Source organism: Clinocottus analis, unplaced genomic scaffold (assembly GCF_023055335.1).
Source record: "Clinocottus analis isolate CAN_PGR_092001 unplaced genomic scaffold, fCliAna1.0.p SCAF_16, whole genome shotgun sequence".
NCBI lineage: Eukaryota > Metazoa > Chordata > Actinopteri > Perciformes > Cottidae > Clinocottus > Clinocottus analis.
This window is the reverse complement of record NW_027175887.1, coordinates 17547593-17570251: the sequence shown is the minus strand read 5'-3', so window position 1 is coordinate 17570251 and position 22659 is coordinate 17547593. Positions and strand designations below refer to the sequence as shown.

Sequence of the window (22659 nt, the reverse complement as noted above, 5' to 3'; positions counted from 1 at the left end):
ATTCAACACGTAATGTGGAGGCATAGTTAAGAAGCGCAGGTTCTGCCGCCAGGAACCGTTAGCCGTGCGCTATTAGCACTCAAGCTAATGAGCGACCGCAGCGGTAAAGACCCGCCTGCGTGAAGTAATGTGCGTTCACACAGTGGAACTGATTGAAACTCTTCCTCCCAATGCACAAGTTTTGTTTTATTTTTTTAAAGTTTTTTTCTGGATTTCACAACACAAAAAACACTTTTCAGTTTTTTTTCAGCTTTTCGTGAGAAAAGTGATCGTTTGTGTTCGTGCAGTTGGATCAACACTCGTCTGAAAGGTTGCCGTCCTTCCTCTTGTCTGCTTTCTTTTTTCTTAATCTGACATATAATCTGGCTGCCTTTAAAGATGATGAATATAGGTACAGATATTTCTGGGTTTTCTTTATTCTAAAAGATAGTTGGATGCCAGAAACCGTTAGCCGTGCGCTGTTAGCATCGAAGCTAACGAACGGCCGCAGCGGTAAAGACCCGCCTGCGTGGAACTGATTGAAACTCTTCCTGCCAATGCACAAGTTTAGTTTATTTTTTTATATTTCCTTCCTCTTTTCTGCTTTCTCTTTTCTTTAACTGACGAATAATCTGATGAATAATCTGGCTGCCTTTAAAAGGTGGATGAAGAAGGCACTATTATAAATATTTGTGTGTTTTCTTGATTCTAAAAGGTCGTTGGATAGTTAAGGACACGTTTCATGTGTTCACTTCATCATTTGAGCGTGCTTTTTGAACGCTATATTCAAATACTTTTCATGAATATATTGGTGTTAAACAGGTCTGCAAATTATTGCCAGAATGCAGTATTTTAACCCGGGGCGTTAAAGAAATTATAATTCAGGGAACAAAAAGAAAAATCCTCACCAGCTCTCATTCTAACCTCATTTAACTCACTCTACTTTTTCATATATTCCTCATGTGTCGTATTAAACGCCTCCATTTAAAACTCGCTGGATAATGTCACAGAAACGCCTCGTCACTCCACCAGAGCGCTGCAGCGACACGGAGACACACCGGGTTTATCATCTGACAGCTTCTGCAGTGAGGAGAGAGAGAGAGCGTCTCTCTCTCTCTCTCTCTCTCTCTCTCTCTCTCTCTCTCTCTCTCTCTCTCTCCTCCGATTGCACCGTGTCATCACTCACATCCTGTTATATCAAACCCTGCGGCGCTCTCTCTCACCTCGGCTCGCCAGCCGAGGTGACGAAAGCCCGCCGGGAGGAGGACGGCCGCCGGCGCCGTCTGCGCGAGAAAAACCCATTTAATCTGCTAATCTGCGAGTAATCCAATTAACAGGTGAGCCGACTCATTACCGGGAGCTCGTTGAGTCTCCAATCAATTGAGGACAAGTCTGAGCGCCTCGGGGGACGCCGGCGTTTGATCTGCAGAGAGAAGCGACGACCGGCTGCAAAGTTAATGCAAAGTGCTTTGTTCTGTCCCGCCGACCTTCATCAGATCGCAACCCGCCGGGTTCAGGAAGGGGGAGGAGGAAGAGGAGGAGGGAGGAGGGGAGGGGGGAGTATCAAAGTCCGAGATAATGTTCCCTGTTCCCACTTTTTCATGCTCGCTTTGGGTTTTACAAAAGAATAGTTGTCTCCCCTGAAGCTGTGAACCGACTCCAGGAGAGAGAAATGACTTCTGACAAGAGAGAGAGAGAGAGAAAGAGAGAGAGAGAGTGAGAGAGAGAGAGAGAGAGAGAGAGAGAGAGAGAGATTGATTCATAATGCAGGATACTGTCTGACGACAACACACGACAACACTGCTGCACACACTCACTACACACATTTACATTCCACTCACACATTTACACTGACAACACACACATTTACACTCCACACACACACATCTACACTCCACACACACATCTACACTCCACACACACATCTACACTCCACACACACATCTCCGATCCTCCCGGGTGACCTCGGTCCACATGAGCCAGAATCTGAAGCCCGAGCTGTTTTTTTTTCTTCCCTTCGCTGATTTAAAATCGTTTTTTCTAAACGCAACAGGATTTTCTCGGCGGCCCAGATGACGTCAGATCGCTCTTCTTTTTTTGGGGGGGCACGTTCAAAAAGAGCCAGGAGAAGCCCCGCCCCCTCCAGGACGTCCAGAGCCGAGGACGCGAGGAGGAAGCTGGAGGAGGACGGACGCGGGTTTTGTGAAAAGTGTGACAGTCGCTGTGAAACGTTTTCACATCGGCAGACAGATGGGAAGTCATGCATAAATAAACCACTCCTGACCTCATTGTGCAAATCTATTCCTGATGCGTCTATTATGATATACCAGGAAGTAACGAGGGCGGCGACCCCCCGACCATCAGGAGGCCCAAACAAACTCAAACCCGAGACACTGGAGTGAAAAAAAAGGAGACGTAATGATCTGTTTGGAAGACTTCAAACGAGCCGTGATGGCGTTCTCCTCTCGTGGACGATCAGCCGGCGTCTGTCTTCCTGGAGGAGTCGAGCCGTGTTGGCAGGAAAAGGAGGCCGGCGGGACGCCGAGGACCTGCCGCTTGCACGCCGACGCCGACGGTCTGCGTCGATCTATTCCATCAGGAACCGCAAAACTGTGCTGAATCTTTAAAAAAAAGAGTCTGGAATAGCTGAATGTGGAAGTTGTTTTTTTGGGGGCGAGAACTTGATCATTTTATGTGAAAATACATTTAAGTGAACGAGTGTCGGTGTTGATCGCAAAAGCGCGACGGCGATGAAGACGAGACCGTCGTGACGAAGAGGATCGTCGTGTCATGAATCCAACCACCCTCCCTCCTTTCCTCCCCTGCTCCGGGTCGGATTGAAGAGTTACCTCGACTGGACGGAAGGATTAGGACGGTCCCGAGTCCGGCGGCTCACCTGAGCTCGTTAAGGGGTCCTTAACGAGCAAGAGACGCTGAGCTCGTTAAGGACCCCCTTAACGAGCTCATGTGAGCTGCTGAACTCGGGACAGTCCCAAGCCACACCCACCTGAGCTCGTTAAGGGGTGTAAGCAAGCTCAGGGGGGCGTGGCATAAGATTGTCCAGCCTGAGCTCGTTAAGTGGGTCCTTAACGAGCTCAGGTGGGCGTGGCTTAGGACTGTCCCCAGTCCTGCGTCTCACCTGAGCTCGTTAAAGGGCCTATTGTCATCCTTAGCATCTATTTTATGTCCAAACAGCCGAGACACCGTGAAAGTTAGTCTAAAGCCACGAGGGGTTCATATCTCACGTTCACAATAAACATCATTTTACCCACAAAGCACTGCAGGGCGGTCTCCGTGGCGGGAGCCTCTCTCCTCTCGTGGGCCCCGGCGGACATCTTGCTCAACGCGAGAGGAACCGCGTTCTGTTTAACACGCATCGCGCGTCGCCTCCTTTTCGTGCAGGTATGAATAAAAGAAGCGCACGTCCCTGCTGTCGGACACGGACAATCCTTTTTTCTTCTACACACAAGCGTTTACACAATGCAAATCCTTTGAAGGACTCCACAGAAACAACCTCTGCGACTCCCTGAATAAACAGCGCTGTTCAAATATCCGTCACGCCAGACTCTGGGAACAAATGGAAGTCTATTGTCAGAGCTGAACTTGTAAATTCAACAAAATGTAAAGTAGCACAGAGAAGTGGAAGTCACCAAACTGCTGCTGCTGCCAGTTCCTCTGCTTCACATAACGATGCATCCACCATGTTAAACACGACGTAATGCAGCGCATTCCCCTGCAGCCTCTCGCAGTTTGACTCTTTGAAGTGACTGTCAGTGAAACACAACTTCCTGCTGTTTCTCCTGTGGAAAGAAGGCGATGAGAGGAAGGAGAGCGATGGCGCCCTTTGTGCTGCCGGTGCCTTTAAATGTCACGATAAATACTTTCATTGGATGTTGCAGAGCTTGATTAAGCCTTTTTTCAGCCACTAGCCTGATACATGAAACTTAGTTGTCCAACATGGAAAACGGAGACTTATTACTCTGAGAATTAATTAAAAAGGTAATTGAAGTGTCTGATTAAGTTATCTGCTGACGATAAGTCATTGCTAACGATGCTGTTGGACTCTCAAGCTCCGTTAGCGATGTTTGCTGTTTATTCCGGATTCATGTTCAAATATCCAAAAACAAGCGTAAACACGACGGGCTATATGACGGTCAGAGAAAAAGATGGCGGTCGTGTCCGTATAGCGTACGATAAGTCGATAACGTAAAAATGATGAAGATTGTGTCCTAACTTATCGTACGATAAGTCGATATCATAAAAAAGATGGAGGTCGTGTCCATATATCGTACGATAAGTAAACATCGTAAAAAAGATGGAGGTCATTTCCTTATATCGTACAATAGGTCGATATTGTGAAAAAGATGGCGGTCATGTCCATATATCGTACGATAAGTAAACATCGTAAAAAAGATGGAGCTTGTGTCCATATATCGTACAATAGGTCGATATTGTGAAAAAGATGGCGGCCATGTCCATATATCGCATAATAAGTAAACATCGTAAAAAAGATGGCAGTCGTGTCCTAAATTATCGTACGATAAGTAAATATCGTAAAAAAAAGATGGCGGTCGTGTCCATATATCGTACGATAAGTTGATATCGCAAAAAAAGATGGAGGTTGTCTCCATACAGCGTACCATAAGTAAACATCGTAAAAAAGATGGCGGTCGTGTCCATATATGAAACGATAAGTCGACAACGTGAAAGTTATTACGATTATTTCCTGATATTGATCGATCAGTCAATACCATACAAACGGGGGTCTCGTCCATATTTGGCACAATAAAGTAAAAATGATTGAATTAGCTTCGGAAGCGTCGCACTAAAACGCCACGAAATGAAACTTGAAACCGGGCGGCGCCACCGACCTGAACAGCGTGTCGTTGGCGGCGGGCGGCCTGACGGCGTTGTGGCAGTCGCTCTGGCCCTCGGGCACGAAGCCGCGCTGCTTCCGGAAGCTCTGCACGCCCTTCACCACGATGGCCACGCCGTCACGCACCCGCTTCCTCAGGCTCATCCGCCAGCGGTCCGTGATGATGCTGATGAGCCCCACGGGGAAGCTGTCCGGCGGCGCCGCGTCCGGGTTCCCCACCGCCAGGCTGGGGATGATCCAGATGTAGCCCGGCCCCACCAGCCGGGACTCGCTGGCCATGCTGAACAGGTACTGGGCCTCGTCGTGCGAGCAGTACACCAGCAGCACCTGGGCGTCGATCTGCTGCAGCAGCCGCCGCGCCCGCACGTCGTTCATGCCGTCGGCCGACATGTCGAAGGTCAGCACGTCCTGCAGCTCCCAGATGAAGTAGCTGGTGTCGGCGAAGGACTTCACGTAATCCACGTAGGCCTCGTAGCCCGGGTACAGGCTGGTGATGACCACGAAGCTGTCCCAGTTGTACTCCTCCATCACCTTGAACATGCCGTTGATCTGCTGCTCGATGGACGAGCCCAGCTGCAGGAAGTTGGAGCCCTCGCCCTGAGGAAGAGGAACACATCGTCACGAGAACCCCCCAAAAACCCAGTCCAAACCAGTACCACAGCCAGAAGCTGGAACATACGTCATCATCGTCAGATCCTCATCTTTCCCACGGTCCGCGAACACATCGATCAAGCGTTTGCTCTCATAAGATCCTGTAAAAAACTCTCCATCAAGAGCTTTTCAGCTCAGCTAAAGACGCTGAAGAAGCCATGATGGATCTGTCATGTGACCAGCAGTCATGTGACATCATAAATAAATACTCAAATACTTAAATTGGTTAAAGGTTATCGACAGATTCTATTGTTTTCCAATTGTTTTCTAACCCGTAACCAACGTTGTCTCCAGACCTCCTTTTCTTTGTGTTTAAGTCGAAGGAACACCAAATTAATTCCAATACTTGTGTTTATTGTATGTATTTATTCAGCAAAGTCTTGGGAAAAAAAATGTATATCTGCAAAAAAAAAATACTTTTAAAAGATATATCGATCATAACTGTGAACATCCAGCATGATATGAGCCAGATTCCCCAAAAAAGCCTCCTGGAGCGTCAATAAGACACCTTTATGGAAAGATTAGGACCTAAAGAATCAGAACCTGAAACAAAAATCACAATAAAACAAAGTATTGTCCTGTTATGAAGGAGTTTCAGTCAAAAAACTGTCGCAAGGTTCAAAAATTCGAAAAATGACGTATTTTAAGCCAAAAGATTGTCTGAATGGGGCATGCTGGGACTTAAAATGGTCGCGGGAGGATTTTCACACATGGTTTCCAAAAGGTTAAAGGCATTATCAGTTTCTAAAGTTTCTCCCCTGATCTCTGGCGTCGTACCTCAGTGTTTCCACACAAGAAAAGACGAGTGGAGTTCATGTTTGTGCCGTTTCCTTTGAGCTGCAGGACTTTTATGCATCGCAGAGAGATTTAAAGCCGCGGAGAGTTCAGAGTGTTAACGCATCTTAATTCAATTTGCATGCGGCGCGGTGGGACGTCTGCAGGAAGCTCGATCGCCCCGAGAGGGAGAGAGAGAGAGAACACAGACGTTCCCACAGAGAAGAGGCCGCCGGCCGGCCGCTCTGTGTTAAGTGGTTCTGCTTTATTTTGCAGACTCATTCATCACTTAAACTCACACTGTCCTACTTTTGCCGCGCAAACACCGACCGTCATCCACGCTCGCAAATTCAGAAAGATGGCAGCATCACGCCGGCGTTTCATCTCCCCGGGAAAAACTGCAACGACCTTGAGACGGGATGAGCTTTTTTATATTTCAGGGTGCTTCGTGTGGCACTTTGGAGGCAGCGAGAGAGGAAGTAGAGCTTCAGGAGTCGTGAGGAATCAAACCGCACCTGCTGTGACATCACTGATTGGGGGCGTGGCCAACGATGGCCGGGAAGGGAAAATGGGCGCCGCGGCAGTTTTCTCGCCTGTGATTTAGTATCGAGTTACCCTTTGAAGGTGCCGTCGGCAACATTTTAAAATCAATGAATCACCCAAATGAAAAAAAAAAAAAAAGGAGGCAAGAGCAGCCGGCGCTGCACTTTACTCGTCACCAGACGCTGAACATGAAGGAAAAGTTTGTTTTCTGAAGTTTAAATGAAGCCAAAGCCCGGCTTGACACGCCTGAAGGTTATTGTTTGTGTTTCATACTCAAAGCACATAGTTTATTGTCATGTTAGTTAAAAAAGAGAAAACCACATTAACTTAATAAACCAGTTAATTATTAATATCAATGACTTTTCCTTCCTTTAAACAAGCTACAAACCATAAAAGTCATGAAAAGGTTAAAGTCAAAGGGTTTTTCCATCACCTCATCAAACTTTGACTGAAATGTAAATATTTAATAAAGATATATAAAATCTCACTAAAGGGCCGTGGACATTGTCACTGAGCCGGCTGTCTAGTTCAACAGGAGCTGCTCAGTGAGAACGCTATGAGGGAAAATAATTATAATACTTGTAATGTATTTGTGAATTACATTAGAAAACATATAAACCTTTTAATTGTTATTTTTTAAATTATTTTTTAAAAATATATCATAAAATAGCTATAACTTTTAATTATTATTTTTTAATTATATTATAAAACCGCCACTGATGAACTGATAAATCCCTGAAGTTGTGACTCACAGCACCATTTGAATCAGTAATAATTCTTCCATTTAAAATCCCTGTAGAGTTATTAATTCATGGACTGTGATGAATTATGGACACGCGTGACCGCGCACACGGCGTGAGCAACACGAGCACGCGTGTGGCTTCAAGTCTCAGTAATTACAGCGAGGGATGAAGCGGCTCCGTCAGTTATTGATTCTCCAGCTTTTCAACGCCGTGATCCAAACCGCCGGCGAGGAGCGCGACGCGTGTCGTTCTGATCGGAGGATTTCATGTATGCAGAAGGAGAACGTTTGGGTTCTCCAGCGGGTTCTCGTCCTCGACCCCTCGGCCTCTCCGGGGAGAAGAGAAACCGCTCCGGCCCCGGAGCGCCGAGGCCCTCGGAGAGGAGGGATGAGGTCAGGTGTCCAGAGAGCGCGGAGCAGGCGGCGTGACCTTGCTCCGCCTCCTCGCCGACCTTGAAGGGCGATGAAGGGTCCTGTGATGTCACGGCTTCTCACGGATGAAGCCGCCGCGCAAACATTTTCTTCTAAGCTCTCCAGTGTCGCTCTCCGCGTCGACAAAACTGTTGAAATATGTGTGAAACAACCAAACACCAGCTCACTTCACTCATGTGCAACGTGTGATGGATTTCATATGTGAAATCACACACGAAGCCTATTTATTAGTTATTTAACACCTGAAAACACACCTTTCTAACACCTTTCTTCTACATACTACCTTCTTTTATACATATGCTGGATTTATGCTGGTTATATGCTGGTTTTAAGATTTAATATTTGTGTTTTTATTTACATTCCAATGTGTCTGGACTGTGTGTTTTCATCCTAACCCTTAATCCTATTTATTGTTGGAGTTTGTGTTTAAAGGTTGAACATGAGGAGTCCTTACTATTGTAGCTCTGGTTTTTATGTTTAAGTTGATTCCTGACATTTTGTTTTGGGGATTCATACCGTGTTTTTAATGGATTTGTACCATGTGACCTGGAATAAAAGCGTCCTTAAATTAGGTTAAAACCTCAAAAGCTCGTGACTTTCTGTTCAAAACGCCTGGTCATCAAAAAAACATCTTTACATTAAATGTTTTTTTTTTCCGCTCAGAGTGATGGACCTGCTGCGGATGAGATGGATTATGAGACAGCAGCTGCACACACACACACACACACACACACACACACACACACACACACACACACACACACACACACACACACACGACCAGTTGGGATGGTATGCAGGTTAGTCACAGGGCGGCTTAAGAACATCCCATAAGTCTCCTCCCCTCCGTCCTCCACCGCGCGCTAGCAAATCTGCCAGCGTTGTCGCCTCGTCGCTGCTCCTGTCGGGTCGGCGTGAAGCCTCCTGCAGACTGCAGCATCTCTACAGCTCAATTAGCGTTAGCGGCCGTAGCATCGGCCCGATGGCTGCAGCTCGCCGCCCGTCAGGGAGCAGAGGAGGTTTCACCGGCCAGGAATGAAATGAAACCGTCACGCTCGGTTACGCCCCGCGCAATATGACCCCCCCTTACACACACACACACACACACACACACACACACACACAGGTACTTTTTTCTTTTCTTTCCCTCGGAGCCTGAAGAAGCCTGAGATGTGATATCCAGACTCATCTGAAGGCCGGCGTGTGTGTGTGGACCCGAAAAGTGGGGCATAAAGAAAAAAATACAATCGCTAGCGTCCTCCTCCGCGCTTCTTCTTCTTCTTCTTCTTCTTCTTCTTCTTCTTCTTCTTCTTCTTCTTCTTCTTCTTCTTCTTCTTCTTCTTCTTCCAAGAGTCTCTTGTCTTTGCAAGAAAGAACTTTCCACATCAAGGGCGTTTGTTTTTCCTCGTGCGATGACAAGCCAATAATTTCTGACTGTTCATGCATCAAAAAGCCAACGTTAGAAAATACCTTTCTGAGACGCCCACGGCTAATAAAGGCTCCAACATGCTAAGAGAAAGCTAACACAAGAGATGCTAACAGAAAGCTAACAGGAACAGTTGCATCACTTATTACTTCAAATTGCTGCAGAAAACCTGGAAAGATGATCCATAAGTCATAGGGGCGGTGCTCCGGGTGACATTTTCTATGCTATATGTAGTTTATACACCACAAAAGCTCAAGGTCTGCACCACAGTAATACAACCCAAAAGATCTAGTTCAACCAGAGATGTTCAGGAGATGAGCTGTAGCGTGATCACACATCGCCGCTGTGTGTGAGACGAGCACCGGCTCGATGTAAACGGGTGTCGGCTCTCGGTGGTTAAGCTTGTGCTTCCACAGCGTCGTCCGCGAGCTCGCAGTAATAGTCCACAGTCCCAAAGAAGATTACAGCCATTGAGTGGAGAGCTTAGCTTCTCAAGGCTGAGATTACACCCAGCAGAGTCAAATATACACAAGGAGGCGTATCTGTGTTTACACACACACACACACACACACACACACACACACACACACACACACACAAGCGCGTTCACGTTCGTCTTCGTCTTCAACTTTCACTTTTTAACCTTTTTTTCTAACACGTCGAAGCTCGCTGCTTCGCAGCCAGAAGATTAGTTTGTTTGTTTACAGATGCTGTGAAGCCGGAGTACGATGAGAGCGTAAAACATGTGATTATCTCTGAACCACAGCTGTGTGAACGTTCCCCCTGAACCCAAACACGACTACAAGCACCCGGCTACAAGCACCTGGCTACGAACGCCGCAAACCATAAGGGATCGTGATTAGCGTAAAAGTCGGGTTACGAGCCGCTACTACGTTCGGTGGGTGTCCCCGCTGTAGCAAGCTAGCGCCGCTGCTAGCTTCCCGCTGCCCGAGTATGGACGTTAAGCCGGGGCTGGTCCCGAATACTTTCGGTGGTTGCTAGCGAGCGCCAGCAGCAGCATTAGCTGGCTAAAGCGGGCAGCTAGTGGGGACACCCACCGAAGGTAGTAGCGGCTTGTCAGCCGACTCCGACGGTAGCTGTAAACGTGTACCTACTTTATTAAGCTAGCTCCCCGCTGCTGCTAGCTGCTGCTGCTCGAGACGGGCATCGAGCCAGACCTGGTCCCGAATACCTTCGGTGGTTGCTAGCAGAGGGCTAGCAGAGGGCTAGCAACAGCGCTAGCGGAGACCCAGCAGCAGCGGTAGCTGGCGAAAGCGGGGCGCTAGCGGGGACACCCCGGCTTGTATCTCGACTTTTACAGTATCTTTAAACTCATTGGAAGAAAATGAAGGTTTTGAATATCCTGTAAACTATTTAATTTGGCTGCAAACTATTTATTTAGAAGTATATTTTTAGGCCCTCGCTGTTTCCAAAGCGTCTCAAAACCACTCGGTCTTCTTCTTTCCTGCCTTTTTGTTTTTAGTCACGTGATCTTAGAAAGGCGCTCGACCGAGACCTTCACCTGCTCGACAGAGAGTGAAGGTCGTGTGAACGAGGAACGCATCCAGAGGAAATCTGAAGGAAAGAGAGACGTCAGTCGGCTCTGAGCTGAAGAGGAAGATCACAACGAGGAGGATGTCACATGACCGAGCTGCATCCACCGCCCTCTCTCTCCATCTATCCCTCCCCCTCCCCCTCTCCTGGCCTCGGCTCTGTGCTGGTGACATATGTCGTCCTCCGCCGCGCAGCAGGAAACGCCCCGGCGTCGCCTTCCTGTGCTGCTGACGTCACGCAGATCCTGAACAGACACACAACTCCCTGGTCGCTTGCCACGCACCAAAAAAAACCAACACACACACGAGAGACTGAAATAGTAAATGAGCTTCGTGTGTTACAGACAGAACACGGAAGTTCTGTCTGTAACACACGAAGCTTAGACTTCTATACAACCAGAGGAGTCGCCCCCTGGTGGTCAGGAGAGAGAATGCAGCTTTAACACATGAAGCATAGACTTCTATACAACCAGAGGAGTCGCCCCCTGGTGGTCAGGAGAGAGAATGCAGCTTCAACACATGAAGCATAGACTTCTATACAACCCGAGGAGTCGCCCCCTGGTGCTCAGAAGAGAGAATGCAGCTTTAACACATGAAGCATAGACTTCTATACAACCAGAGGAGTCGCCCCCTGGTGGTCAGGAGAGAGAATGCAGCTTCAACACATGAAGCATAGACTTCTATACAACCAGAGGAGTCGCCCCCTGGTGGTCAGAAGAGAGAATGCAGCTTCAACACATGGAGCAGAGGCTTCCCTCACAGTACTTAGTTAAATCAAGGAGTTCCTTCACTTGAAACCTTTGAACATCGTATTTGTTATAAAATGTTTCCTGTCACATTTCACCACAAACAGCTCGCCTGACATCTGAGCGGTTCATGTTCATCCCCGCCGCTCGCCGCTCGCCGCTCGCCGCTCGCCGCCGGCTGCCTCAGCGTCACCGCTCTGTTCTGCTCCGCCTCGCTCTCGACAGGTGACGCCGTCGCTCTGCCGGTGTTTTTTTTTAAAAATGCAGCGAGAGACGAGCGAGTTCAGGAGAAGAACCGACGGCAGACAGAGAGAGAACAGAGAAAAGCAACTGCTCTAGTTTTAAGAAAAGCCTGAAGGCTCATGTTCCTGCAAATACAATCAGGCTTTCCTTTTTTTTTTTGGTTGCTGGTGTCTGACTTACATTTTGGTCCACTTCACAGGGATGTGATCTGTGAGCGAACGCTGCTTCAAAGGATGACTTTGAATTTTTAGGTCAGCAGATTGAGCTAAATGCATAATGAGAGACCGTGTTGGTTCTGCGCCGCGGCCAAAGCGGTAAAAACAACCTCTTGTTTGTGTGCGACCGGTCCTGAAGGACGCCGCGACACCAGTTTATCTGTTCAGTCACCAAACTACTGATGTTGAAGCTCCACCGGGAGGGTTTTAAAGTGAAACTACACCTCTTTGTCTCCCTGATGGGGCTTGTTGTCGCCCTGACGGTCCGTCTGGTGTTCAACCGTTTCCCTTTCTCGTGCTCGCAGTGAGTGATGAATGAAAACTAAAGTTTAAAGTCAGTTCAGCTGCTAATACAAATGTTCTATCCCCAATATTACCCAAATAGTTTAACCTTTTCGAAACCGTGCGCCAATTTTAAGTCCCGGCATGCCCCATCTAGACAATCTTTTGGCTTAAAATATATATTCTTTTTCCATTTTTGAACCGAACGACACAGTTTTTTGACTGAAACTTCTTCCTAACAGACCAAGACTTTGTTTTACTGTGATTTTTGTTGCAGATTCTGATTCTTTAGGTCCTAATCTTTCCAAAAAGGTGTTTTATTGACGCTCCAGGAGGCATTTTTTTGGGGAATCTGGCTCAGATCATGCTGGATGTTCATAGTTATGATCAAAATATCTTTTAAAAGTGATTTTTTCGCAGATATACTTTTTTTTCCCAAGACTTTGCTGAACAAATACATACAATAAACACAAGTATTGGACGACTCAAACAGGGAAAAAGAGGTCTGGAGACGAAAATGGTTCCACATTTTCAACGGATTAGATGATATGAGCCAAATTCCCCAAAAATGGCTCCTGGAGCGTCAATCCAACACCTTTTTGGAAGGATTAAGACCTAAAGAATCGTAATCTGCAACGATAATCCCAATCAAACGAAGCCTTGGCCTCTTAGGAAGGAGTTTTAGTTAAAAAAAAAAAGCTTCAAAAATGGAAAAATTACGTATTTTATGCCAAAAGATTGTCTGAATGGGGCATGCTGGGACTTTCGCACGGTTTCCAAAAGGTTAATACATATGTTCTATCTCCAATATCACCCAACTAGTTTAGGATTAATCTGGCCCCGCGTTGGCCCTTTCAGCTTGTTGGAGCTCTGTGCCGTTGTGTTCCTGGCAGAGCAGCAGCCCAGAGTTTAACTTTTAAAGCGGTTGAAGCTCGAACACGTCGGTCATGTCTGATCACCGCTGCTGATTCATCGACTGTTCACACACTGAACAGATTGATCTGCTGGAAACAGTGAAGAACGCAGCTTTTGATTTATTGTCCGCCCGACGCCCGCAGTTCTAACCCTCCATACGCATTAATGCGTAATGTTCTCGGCGGAGCAAACTTTGCTTAAATACTTCCCCGTCCTCATCTTCACGTCGTCCCCCCTCCTCCCTCGTCCATCGTTGGGGTAGAACGGCGCCGCCGATCAACAGACTGAAATGTCCCGAGGACAGGAATCAGTTTATCACCTAATTTTACGCTGTCACTTCCAGAAAGATCAAACCCCCCTTTGGCTCTCGGCGACGCGTATGAGAAATGAAGGAGCGGCGTCGAGCTCGTTGACTACCTTCTGACAGCGCGCCGTAAATCAATCCACGGGGCGGCGTCGCCGATTGTTTGGAAGACGACTCAACGAGGGCCGGAAACAAACTCATCCCGGTGCAGCCGGAGCGCGCACGCTGATACGATCGCAGCCGTTCAGTGTGAATAAAGAATAAAGACGGCGATGGATCACAAGTTTCATCGCGAGATCTGATAATATATAGATTAAAAAACGCTGGTGTAGAAGCTCAGGGAATTTGAAAAGGAACGATTTCTCTCAAATGTGACGGAACATCGACTGCACGAGGACCCGAAACCGAGATAAATGTGTTATTTGCCTAAAAAATAAAGATCAAATTATCAGGCAGGTTGGTGTCAGTCAGCGGCCGCGTACCTCAGCGGGTAGCGGGAGATGACGGTCGGTTCCCAACTGGGAACGTCTGGATTAATAATGCATGCGCTCGCTGCTCTGTAAGGCGACGCATACATTAGCATCTGCACGCTCAGTCACTGGCTAATTACTGGGAAAGCCTTCATTGCGTTTTAACAGATGCAAGTCTCTTTTTTTTTTGTCATTTACACTTATGTATGTGTTTATTTTTGTCATTTATGATGATTGAGTTGTAAATTAGTAATATTTCTGAATTATGAGTCTCAGTTTTCTCTCCTTGTTTCTTACAAAATAGAAAAGGCGTCCAGATTCAATCTGGAACTAAAGATAAAGCTATATAACCAAAAGTGTATTAGATTTTTGTTGCATCCTTCCCTTCAGAGTTTTGATCCTGCTAAAAAAACAAGTGATGATGAAGTTAGTCTTATGTTGGTCACTAAATTATGTTCAGAATAATCACACCTCTAACTTGAGTATTTCACAATTTAATAAAACTGTTCCCATAGCCCACAGTTGTTGTCGCCATCTTTAAATCTGAAGGCCAAAAAAAAAAAAGTCTGTCTGTATTTTGTGGCTGTTGTTAAGAAAATTGAATTTCGCCAACTGCTCGGGGTGAATTTTTATTGGAAGCTTTTGCTTATTAATTTATCTCACCGAGGGCTCAGTGAACTGCTGTACACACGGCTCTCAAATTAAATTACAAATAGGAAACAGTTTGTGCAATAAGTGAGTCGACATCTGATGGGACGTTGGATTCTTGCGGCGTCCCACAGGGGTCTATCCTCAGACTCCTTCTGTTTCATTGCATTTTAATGACAAAACCCACTTTTCACGCTTATTTCTCCTGAACTTTCTGAGTTCCTCCTCTATTGTTGTGTCGTCTTCCAAGTACAACATGTGGCATTTGATTCATTATCGTTAATAGTTTAATTATTATGAACGTGCAAAGGTTACGGTGCCCTAAATATATCAAGATCAGAAACTGCCAGAAGCGTGTCGCAGGGCTTCAAACTGTATTTTTTCCCTCCTGTGCGATGTTGTTTGGTGACGTTGGAGCTCTGTGTCGTCTCCTGCAAAAGGCACTTAAATGTCACTGTAAAAAAAAAGCAAAGGAAAGCCATTCTGAAAGGATTACAGCTGGTCTCTGAGGCGGGGCCCATTGTGGTGGCGGATCCGGCTCCTGCAGACGGATCACTGCTGCTAAACCTTCCAGCTCCAGCTGGAAAAGCAGTTTTAATAGCTGGTGTTGTCTCTCATGCGTCCCTCGTGCATGCCGTCCTTCATCAAGTGCTGATGAGGATGCAACAACCTTTTTTTGTGGAGGTTTTCAAAGTATCCGTGAGAACGAACAGAGTCCTGAACCCGGCGCCACTGCAATGCATTCTTAAGCACATTGGTGTTGCTGATGCGCAGTAAACAATAAGTCAATTATCGGGCTGTCCGTCGATCTAATGCTGATTACGGCTGCTGTGATTAGCGCGACAGTGACCGCGTGTGATTGTTTGACCGCCGCTCCCCCCGGATCATAAATCTGTTCCTTGAATGGTTTAATGTTTTGCTCCGTGGCGTCGTGACTCTGCTGCCGGCCGCCTCTCAACAACCCGGTTGATTGAATATCTGAGGTATCGACCGACGCGTTCACCTTGAGTAAAAGCACTCCACACCGGCCGAAGACGAGATCTGAAAAATCAAAGCCGAACGACGTTAATTTGATTTTTTTTTTTCTGTCCGCCACATGATTTACAGTGAGAGGGATAAAGATGAGATCAAGTGCTTAAGGACGTCAGCAAATACTTGCTGCTGAAGTACTTCCACCTCAAAATGTTGTTACCATGTACTTGACAGCCACTTTGATGCAAGTAAAGATTTAACATCCAGCAAATTTAATGAGTTTATAACGTGTGAAACTCAATATTTACAATGATCTATATATTTATATATTGATAAAAAAACACAGTTGCACAATAATATGTGAAACTTCAGTTTCCTCAGATGAAGAAGCAGTGGAGTAACACAAAAACACAAAGCCTCTTGTTCCACTATATATATATATATATATATATATATATATATATATATATATAGCTGAGGCACTGAAGGCTCAGGTAAAAAATCCATGGCCTGCCACTGTTAGAGATACATTATTTAAATAAGTATATAGTAAAAAAATTCGCTCCATCTTTATCAGCATTACATTCATTATCCAGTAATATAAATACAATGACTCCATTTATGGTCGGCCATTTTTTATTTTAATAATAACGAACAATTCAGCCAATTTATGTCTATTTTCTTTTATTTGTTACTTTATTTTGTTTGAATGAAATGAGGAAAAGTTGGACGAGTTCATTTCTAGAAAGATCTGAATGCTTCTTTAACAAGATCGCTAAACGTCAAGATCGCTAAACGTTAAGACCGCTAAACGTTAAGACCGCTAAAAGCTAAGACCGCTAACAGCTAAGACCGCTAACAGCTAGGACGGATGTGCGGGTAGATAACGCGTCCGTGTAACAATACTTTCAGATGGATCCGTCCTCTGGAGATGTTACGAGCTGCCTCCGTCGCTCCGAAGCCTCTGAAGTTTATAGCGCTTACAAACCAGGAAGACGGCGAGAAATAATGAAACGCCGTCGTTAACGCGCGTGAATCATGTCGCGTTTACTATTATGGAAAATGTCGTGCGATTTACAACCCAGGAGGTCGAGACTTCTGCCGGCGGCGTCTCTGCTGCCGCTACGCGCCTGATTATCTGCACTCATCATCGTTTATTGTGTTCGCTGCTTTCAGCATGAAGCTAATCTCAGTCGACGTCTGTGAAGGACAGCGATGAAGACTCTGAAGAGTAAGAGGCTGCTCAGACTTACAGCAGGGGTCATACACAGCTCGACCAACGGGTTTCCAGGACTTTTAACCCAATTTTCATGACATTTAACATTTTCATGACATTTAACAACATTTTCATGACTTTTAACCACATTTTTTATGACTTTTAACCAAATTTTCAAGACCTTTAAACAAATGTTCATGACTATTCATCAAATTTCCACAACTTTTAACCAAATGTTTATGACTTTTAACCCAATTTTCAAGACTTTTAACCCAATTTTTTATGACTTTCAACCACATTTTCATGACTTTTAACCAAATTTGTATGACTTTTAACCAAATGTTTATGACTTTTAACCCAATTTTCAAGACTTTTAACCCAATTTTCATGACTTTCAACCACATTTCCATGACTTTTAACCAACTTCTCATGACTTTTAACCACATTTTTTATGACTTTTAACCAAATTTTCAAGACCTTTAAACAAATGTTCATGACTATTCATCAAATTTCCACAACTTTTAACCAAATTTCCAAGACTTTTAATCAAATGTTTATGACTTTTAACCCAATCTTCATGACTTTTAACCAAATTTGTGTCACTTTTAACCCAATTTTCATGACTTTTAACCCAATTTTCATGACTTTCAACCACATTTCCACGACTTTTAACCCAATTTTCATGACTTTTAACCCAATTTTCATGACTTTCAACCACATTTCCACGACTTTTAACCCAATTTTAATGACTTTAAATCAAACTTCCATGACTTTAAACCACATGTCCATGAGCAAACATTGTGTGAAATGTCTGGGATTTCCAGGCCTGGAAATAACCATGACTTTTCCAGGTTTTCCATGACAACTCCCTATACGTGGCGGTCATCCATTAAAACGTGTTCCTCTACCGTAAAAAGCCCCGCCCCCCCACACTGACCTTGTACGGCAGGACGACCGCGGACCCCCCGCTGATGCCCACGATGGGCACGGCCGTCTGAGTGGAGATGAAGTCCAGGATCTGCGCCACGGCCTCCGAGCCCACGTTGTCCTCGAACACCACGCCATGGACGCGGTTGGTGGACAGCGTGTCGCAGATGCGCGTGAGCAGCGCCCGCGGGTTGGTGTTGTTGACCAGCACGGTGATGGGGTTCACCTCCAGCGGCAGGTCCACGAAGTTCTCCCGGCTCAGCCGCCCCTTGATCTCCGTCTGGTAGGCGGAGCCGCTGAACACCACCGCCACGTTCACGGAGGGCGAGGGCACGCCGAAGGGCCGGCCCGAACAGAAGGGGGCGCCGCAGAGCAGCAGCAGCAACAGCAGCGGCGGCGGCGGCGGCCACCACGGGGAGTCGCTCAAGCAGCCTAGACGAACGCCCATCTCAGTCACCTACTGCCTGGAGGAGGGGTCAGAGGGTGGGGAGGGGGATTGACATGTTAGCGTCGAGGTTTGTGTTTGAGTCCTTGAGATTGTGTGTCTGCGCTGCCCCTGATTGTGTATCCCCTTCACCTGTGAGGCCCTCGTTGTTTCCACCTGCGCCTCATTTCCTTCCTCTTGTATTTTAAACCTCCCTTTTCCTTATCAGATCCTGACATGTTGGATCAGCGGTTCTCAAACTGTGGGGCGCGACCCTCTAGTGGGGCGCGGAGGTATTACAGGGAGGAGATCCAGGTTCCTAATTTTCTTCTTTTTTTTTTTTAAGAATCCTTTATTAATCCCACAGTGGAGGATTATTCTCTGCATGTCACCATCCTGAGTAATGAAGCAGCTTTGTGCTGCTGTGACGCTCTGGGGCTTCAGTGCCTTGCTCAAGGACACTTCAACATGAAACTATGGGGAGAAAACAGGGATCCAACCGGCTTCCTTTGTAACTTTTTTGGCAAATATGAGTAATTTTCTTGCACATATATAACTTTATTTGCATTGTTTTAACAAAGTGATTTCACCTGTTATTAGTTTTTACTGGTTTACTGATTTCATTAATCTAATAATTAAAAAATCACGGTTGGAGGAGTCTCAAAAAGTTGGACCATTTTGTTCCCATGTTGTCGGGGCGGTTGCTTCCTCCAGAAACAGTTTGAGAACCGCTGCGTTGGATAGACACCAGTTGGAGGACCAGTTGCTGCCTTTTTTGTCCTTGAAATGTTGTGATAATTCGCGGTAATCCAGATACACGCAGGGCCTTTGTTTTGGAGTTGGCTTATTTTGATTAATGACATTTTTAGCCACATCTCTGCTCGGCCCGCCGTGACTAAGACAGCGAAAGAGCCCATTACCGGAGCCCAGAATAGTGTTTTTAGAGTGTGTCGGCGTGCGACACGAGGTTGCGGGCCAGGCTGTTGCGTCTTAGGGCGGCAGCTGCCACCCTGCTGCTGTCGTACGCCGCCGTCCAACCCAACAGATGGTGTCCAGTGTTTAATGCAACAAATGGAGAACAAGAGGATTTATACATTCTCTCCCTCGCTCTCTCATGACATTACTTTTGAAGCTGTTGCTTAATTTTTTTTTTTCTCCAGCGGTCCGACGCGTTCAAACTTAATCTGGCCAAAGTCTGCATGCGTGTGTTCGTCTATACGCCGTCCGCCGTGTCGTTAACGCCGTTTGTAAGCTCTTTCAGGAAAAGTTTGTTCTTTTTTTTTCTTCCTAAACTTACATTTGAATTATTCAAACAGCCTAAATTTACAGAACGATTTTTGAAAGTCCCCAAGTCAGCTTTTTTTGAAGAAAATCCAAGTTTCTCTGGGCAACATTGCGTCACTAACGGACTGGATTGCAACCAGATACTCTTGGACGACCCGTCTCCTTTTCCAAAATAAAAGCTTAATTGCTTCGCTCCCGGCCTCGTCTGGAAAGGCCCGCTGGCAGAGCGCCACGGCGTGGAAAACCCCGTCGATTCGAGCGCTCCCGTCGTGTATGTAGCCAGACATCAGGCGAGCGTGGAGCTGTCAGACAGACTCGGGGCTCTTTGTCAAATCTGTCACAGTTGTGTTTGTGGCCCTGAGGGATCCACACACACACACACACACACACACACACACACACACACACACACACACACACACACACACACACACACACACTATGACGGCATCCCAGTGGGGTGAATGTATTGTAATCCCTCGGTAATCCCCGCCAGGCGTCGCAGCCTTTCGGCTTGATTGTAGTGCAGAAACTTTATCAAGCGCTTTTGGCGCGTCGCCAAAGCTCCACTTCCTGTTTTGAGACGTGAGTTTCCCTTCGAGGAGGCAGATGAACGGCAGCTCGGGCGCATCTCTAGAATAGTTATCACAGGATTTGATTTTTTTCCAGCCATGTCACTGTAGCTGAAACCCAACACATCACACGCGCGTGCATGTTCATGTATATATGTATGCATGTCCTGCATGTGACGGAGCCGGCTCATAAATCACGTTGTAAATCGGTTCGTCCCCGCCGTGCAGAGGGGATCCGTCACCTTCCCGCCAATGACACCCGTCGTGTTTCAGCTGCGACGGCAGCGGGACAGTTTAGGGTTAACGCCTCTGATGGGCGAGCGACGTATACGTGGTCGAAATGCTGAAGAGTTTCCGACCTTCCCGTGTTTTTAATCAAGGCGCTGGAGGTGTACGGGGGAGGTGGGGGGGGGGGGGGGGGGGGGAGGAACAGCTGAGGCAGGTACATGAAGGTCGAATCTCGGCGGTGGTGGATGTAGAACTAAAGCACACTGGAAATGAGTCATCAATAACTTCGTGACAAGGCTTTGTCTCGTCAACATACAGAGAAAATCCCAACGGCTACGAGGAGGAACTTCCAATTTAACGTATTTAAAGGGACGGTACGGATGTTTGCAGGTGTGGTTGCAAAGCAATGCACTGCTGTGGATCAGCTGTATTGAGACCTTTCTGAAGCTGTTATCTCTTTTCAGTCGATTTATTCAACTTTTAAACCAAAACTACATTTTACAAGATGGCATTTGACCGCATCTCCGTAACGTTTTTAATTTGCATTTGCCCAATAATATTGATCCTACTGTGTCATTACGATCCACGACGCCACTGGTTCTGTGTCTCTGAAGAGCGCGTATGGTTAACACAAAGGTCCGGCAACGAGGTGAAACCATGAAAATATATTCTAGATATTCTAAATATGGCGTCCGGTTAAGCCTGGCGAGCGCTGCTTTGCTCCCGTGCCGGTTCCTCCCTCTACTGTCGTAATAATACAGTTCGACACCGACGATGATGAAGCACCTCGTACAACCCCACTTCAAAAAAAATAAATAAATTCCAAAATCCTAACCGTCCCTTTTTGATATTTCGGCTGAGCCTCGTGACGCGGCTGAATTACAGATTGGTCCTGTAGATTTTTTAGCCTTCTGACCCCTGAAACTAAAAAGTCAGCAGAACCTTTAAAACTGCACCGAAAACATAAAGAGGCTTTTCATCTGCGCTGGGGTCTAAATCCTCCACTGCAACGGCCCTCTTCCTGTGTGTGTGTGTGTGTGTGTGTGAGTGTGTGAGTGTGTGTCCGAGGGCTTAAGGATTCACCCTGATGCCGGGGATCAAAAGGTCACAGCGTGTGGAGGATGCATGACTCGTACGTCCACGGATACATTACATTTACATTCACACTACATGTATACAAGATGGAGTCTGTGTGCGTCATGCGAGGCTCCTGATTGGCTCGTGCATGACTCGTTCTGCACCTGGCGACAGAGCGAGGGATATGGTTCACTAATTAAAACCCTCGTGTTTTATATATAGACGTGCTGGCGTGAAGCATGAACTATCATAACTAGTTACGAAGCTGTTGTGTTGTTATGCAACGCACTAATCATTGTGTTGCGTAACATCCAATCACAGTTCATGATCGAATGACACGCTGTGTTGCAGATTTAAAGAGAGTTGTACGTTATTTCTGCAGCCGTTCATTTGTCCTCAGTGTGTGTGTGTGTGTGTGTGTGTGTGTGTGTGTGTGTGTGTGTGTGTGTGTGTTGCTCACTAATTGAAACCAGAGACTTTGCAGCTTTTCTTTGTTGCTTTCCTCTCTGAGCTATTTTTCTATGTGTGTGTCATGAGGTGTCTGAGTCGAATATCTTCATTGCTGAACCGTCACAGCGCTTGTTTGGTGCTCGTGATCACAGATTACGACATTTTATCTGATGAAATCTAACTGGAAAGTAATAATCCCACAGTTTCAATACTCATTATTTGCCTTAATCACAGAAGTGAACACCTGGAAGTAGAAGTGTTTAACTGTTTAGATGCATTTTTTAAATATCTCTTAGCGTCTCAGACCACCTGTTAAAAAGATGAGTATTTCCGATAGTAGTACTCTTATCATTACTGCTTATTGTTTCCAGAGTTTTTCACTCATGGATTTTGCATTTTTCATCTCTTTGAAGCAAAGTTGAGTTTGAAAAACGTATATTTGATTCATTTCTTGATATTATCCTGTTTGACGCCGCAATTGGAGTTGAAATAAAATTAAAAATGTGTTGATGGAGCATCCATATATCATTTATATGCATCATATAATGTGTCCACTTTGTGGAGAGACGTCCTTCACATGGATCCATTTCTTCTTTCTTTTGGTAATCGGTGGCATGTGATAACACCGTTAGCTATGACCTCGGCTGCGCCATGTTGAGAGCCCTTAAGAGGCAATCGAAACGGTTTAAATCTCACGCTTTTAAATGTAT

General features: G+C 46.1%; 1 protein-coding gene across 1 annotated transcript in view; it reads right to left on the bottom strand.

Moving 5' to 3' along the window:
• grin2ca (glutamate receptor, ionotropic, N-methyl D-aspartate 2Ca) overlaps positions 1-22659 on the bottom strand; it is a 57629-nt gene that overhangs the window by 22101 nt on the left and 12869 nt on the right. Inside the window, exons 2-3 of the mRNA XM_068578222.1 lie at positions 17925-18378; positions 4851-5452 (exon numbers count right to left, since the gene is read on the bottom strand). Coding sequence (XP_068434323.1) covers positions 4851-5452; positions 17925-18362 — 1040 coding nt within the window. The 5' untranslated portion in view covers positions 18363-18378. The remainder of the gene's footprint in view (positions 1-4850; positions 5453-17924; positions 18379-22659) is intronic.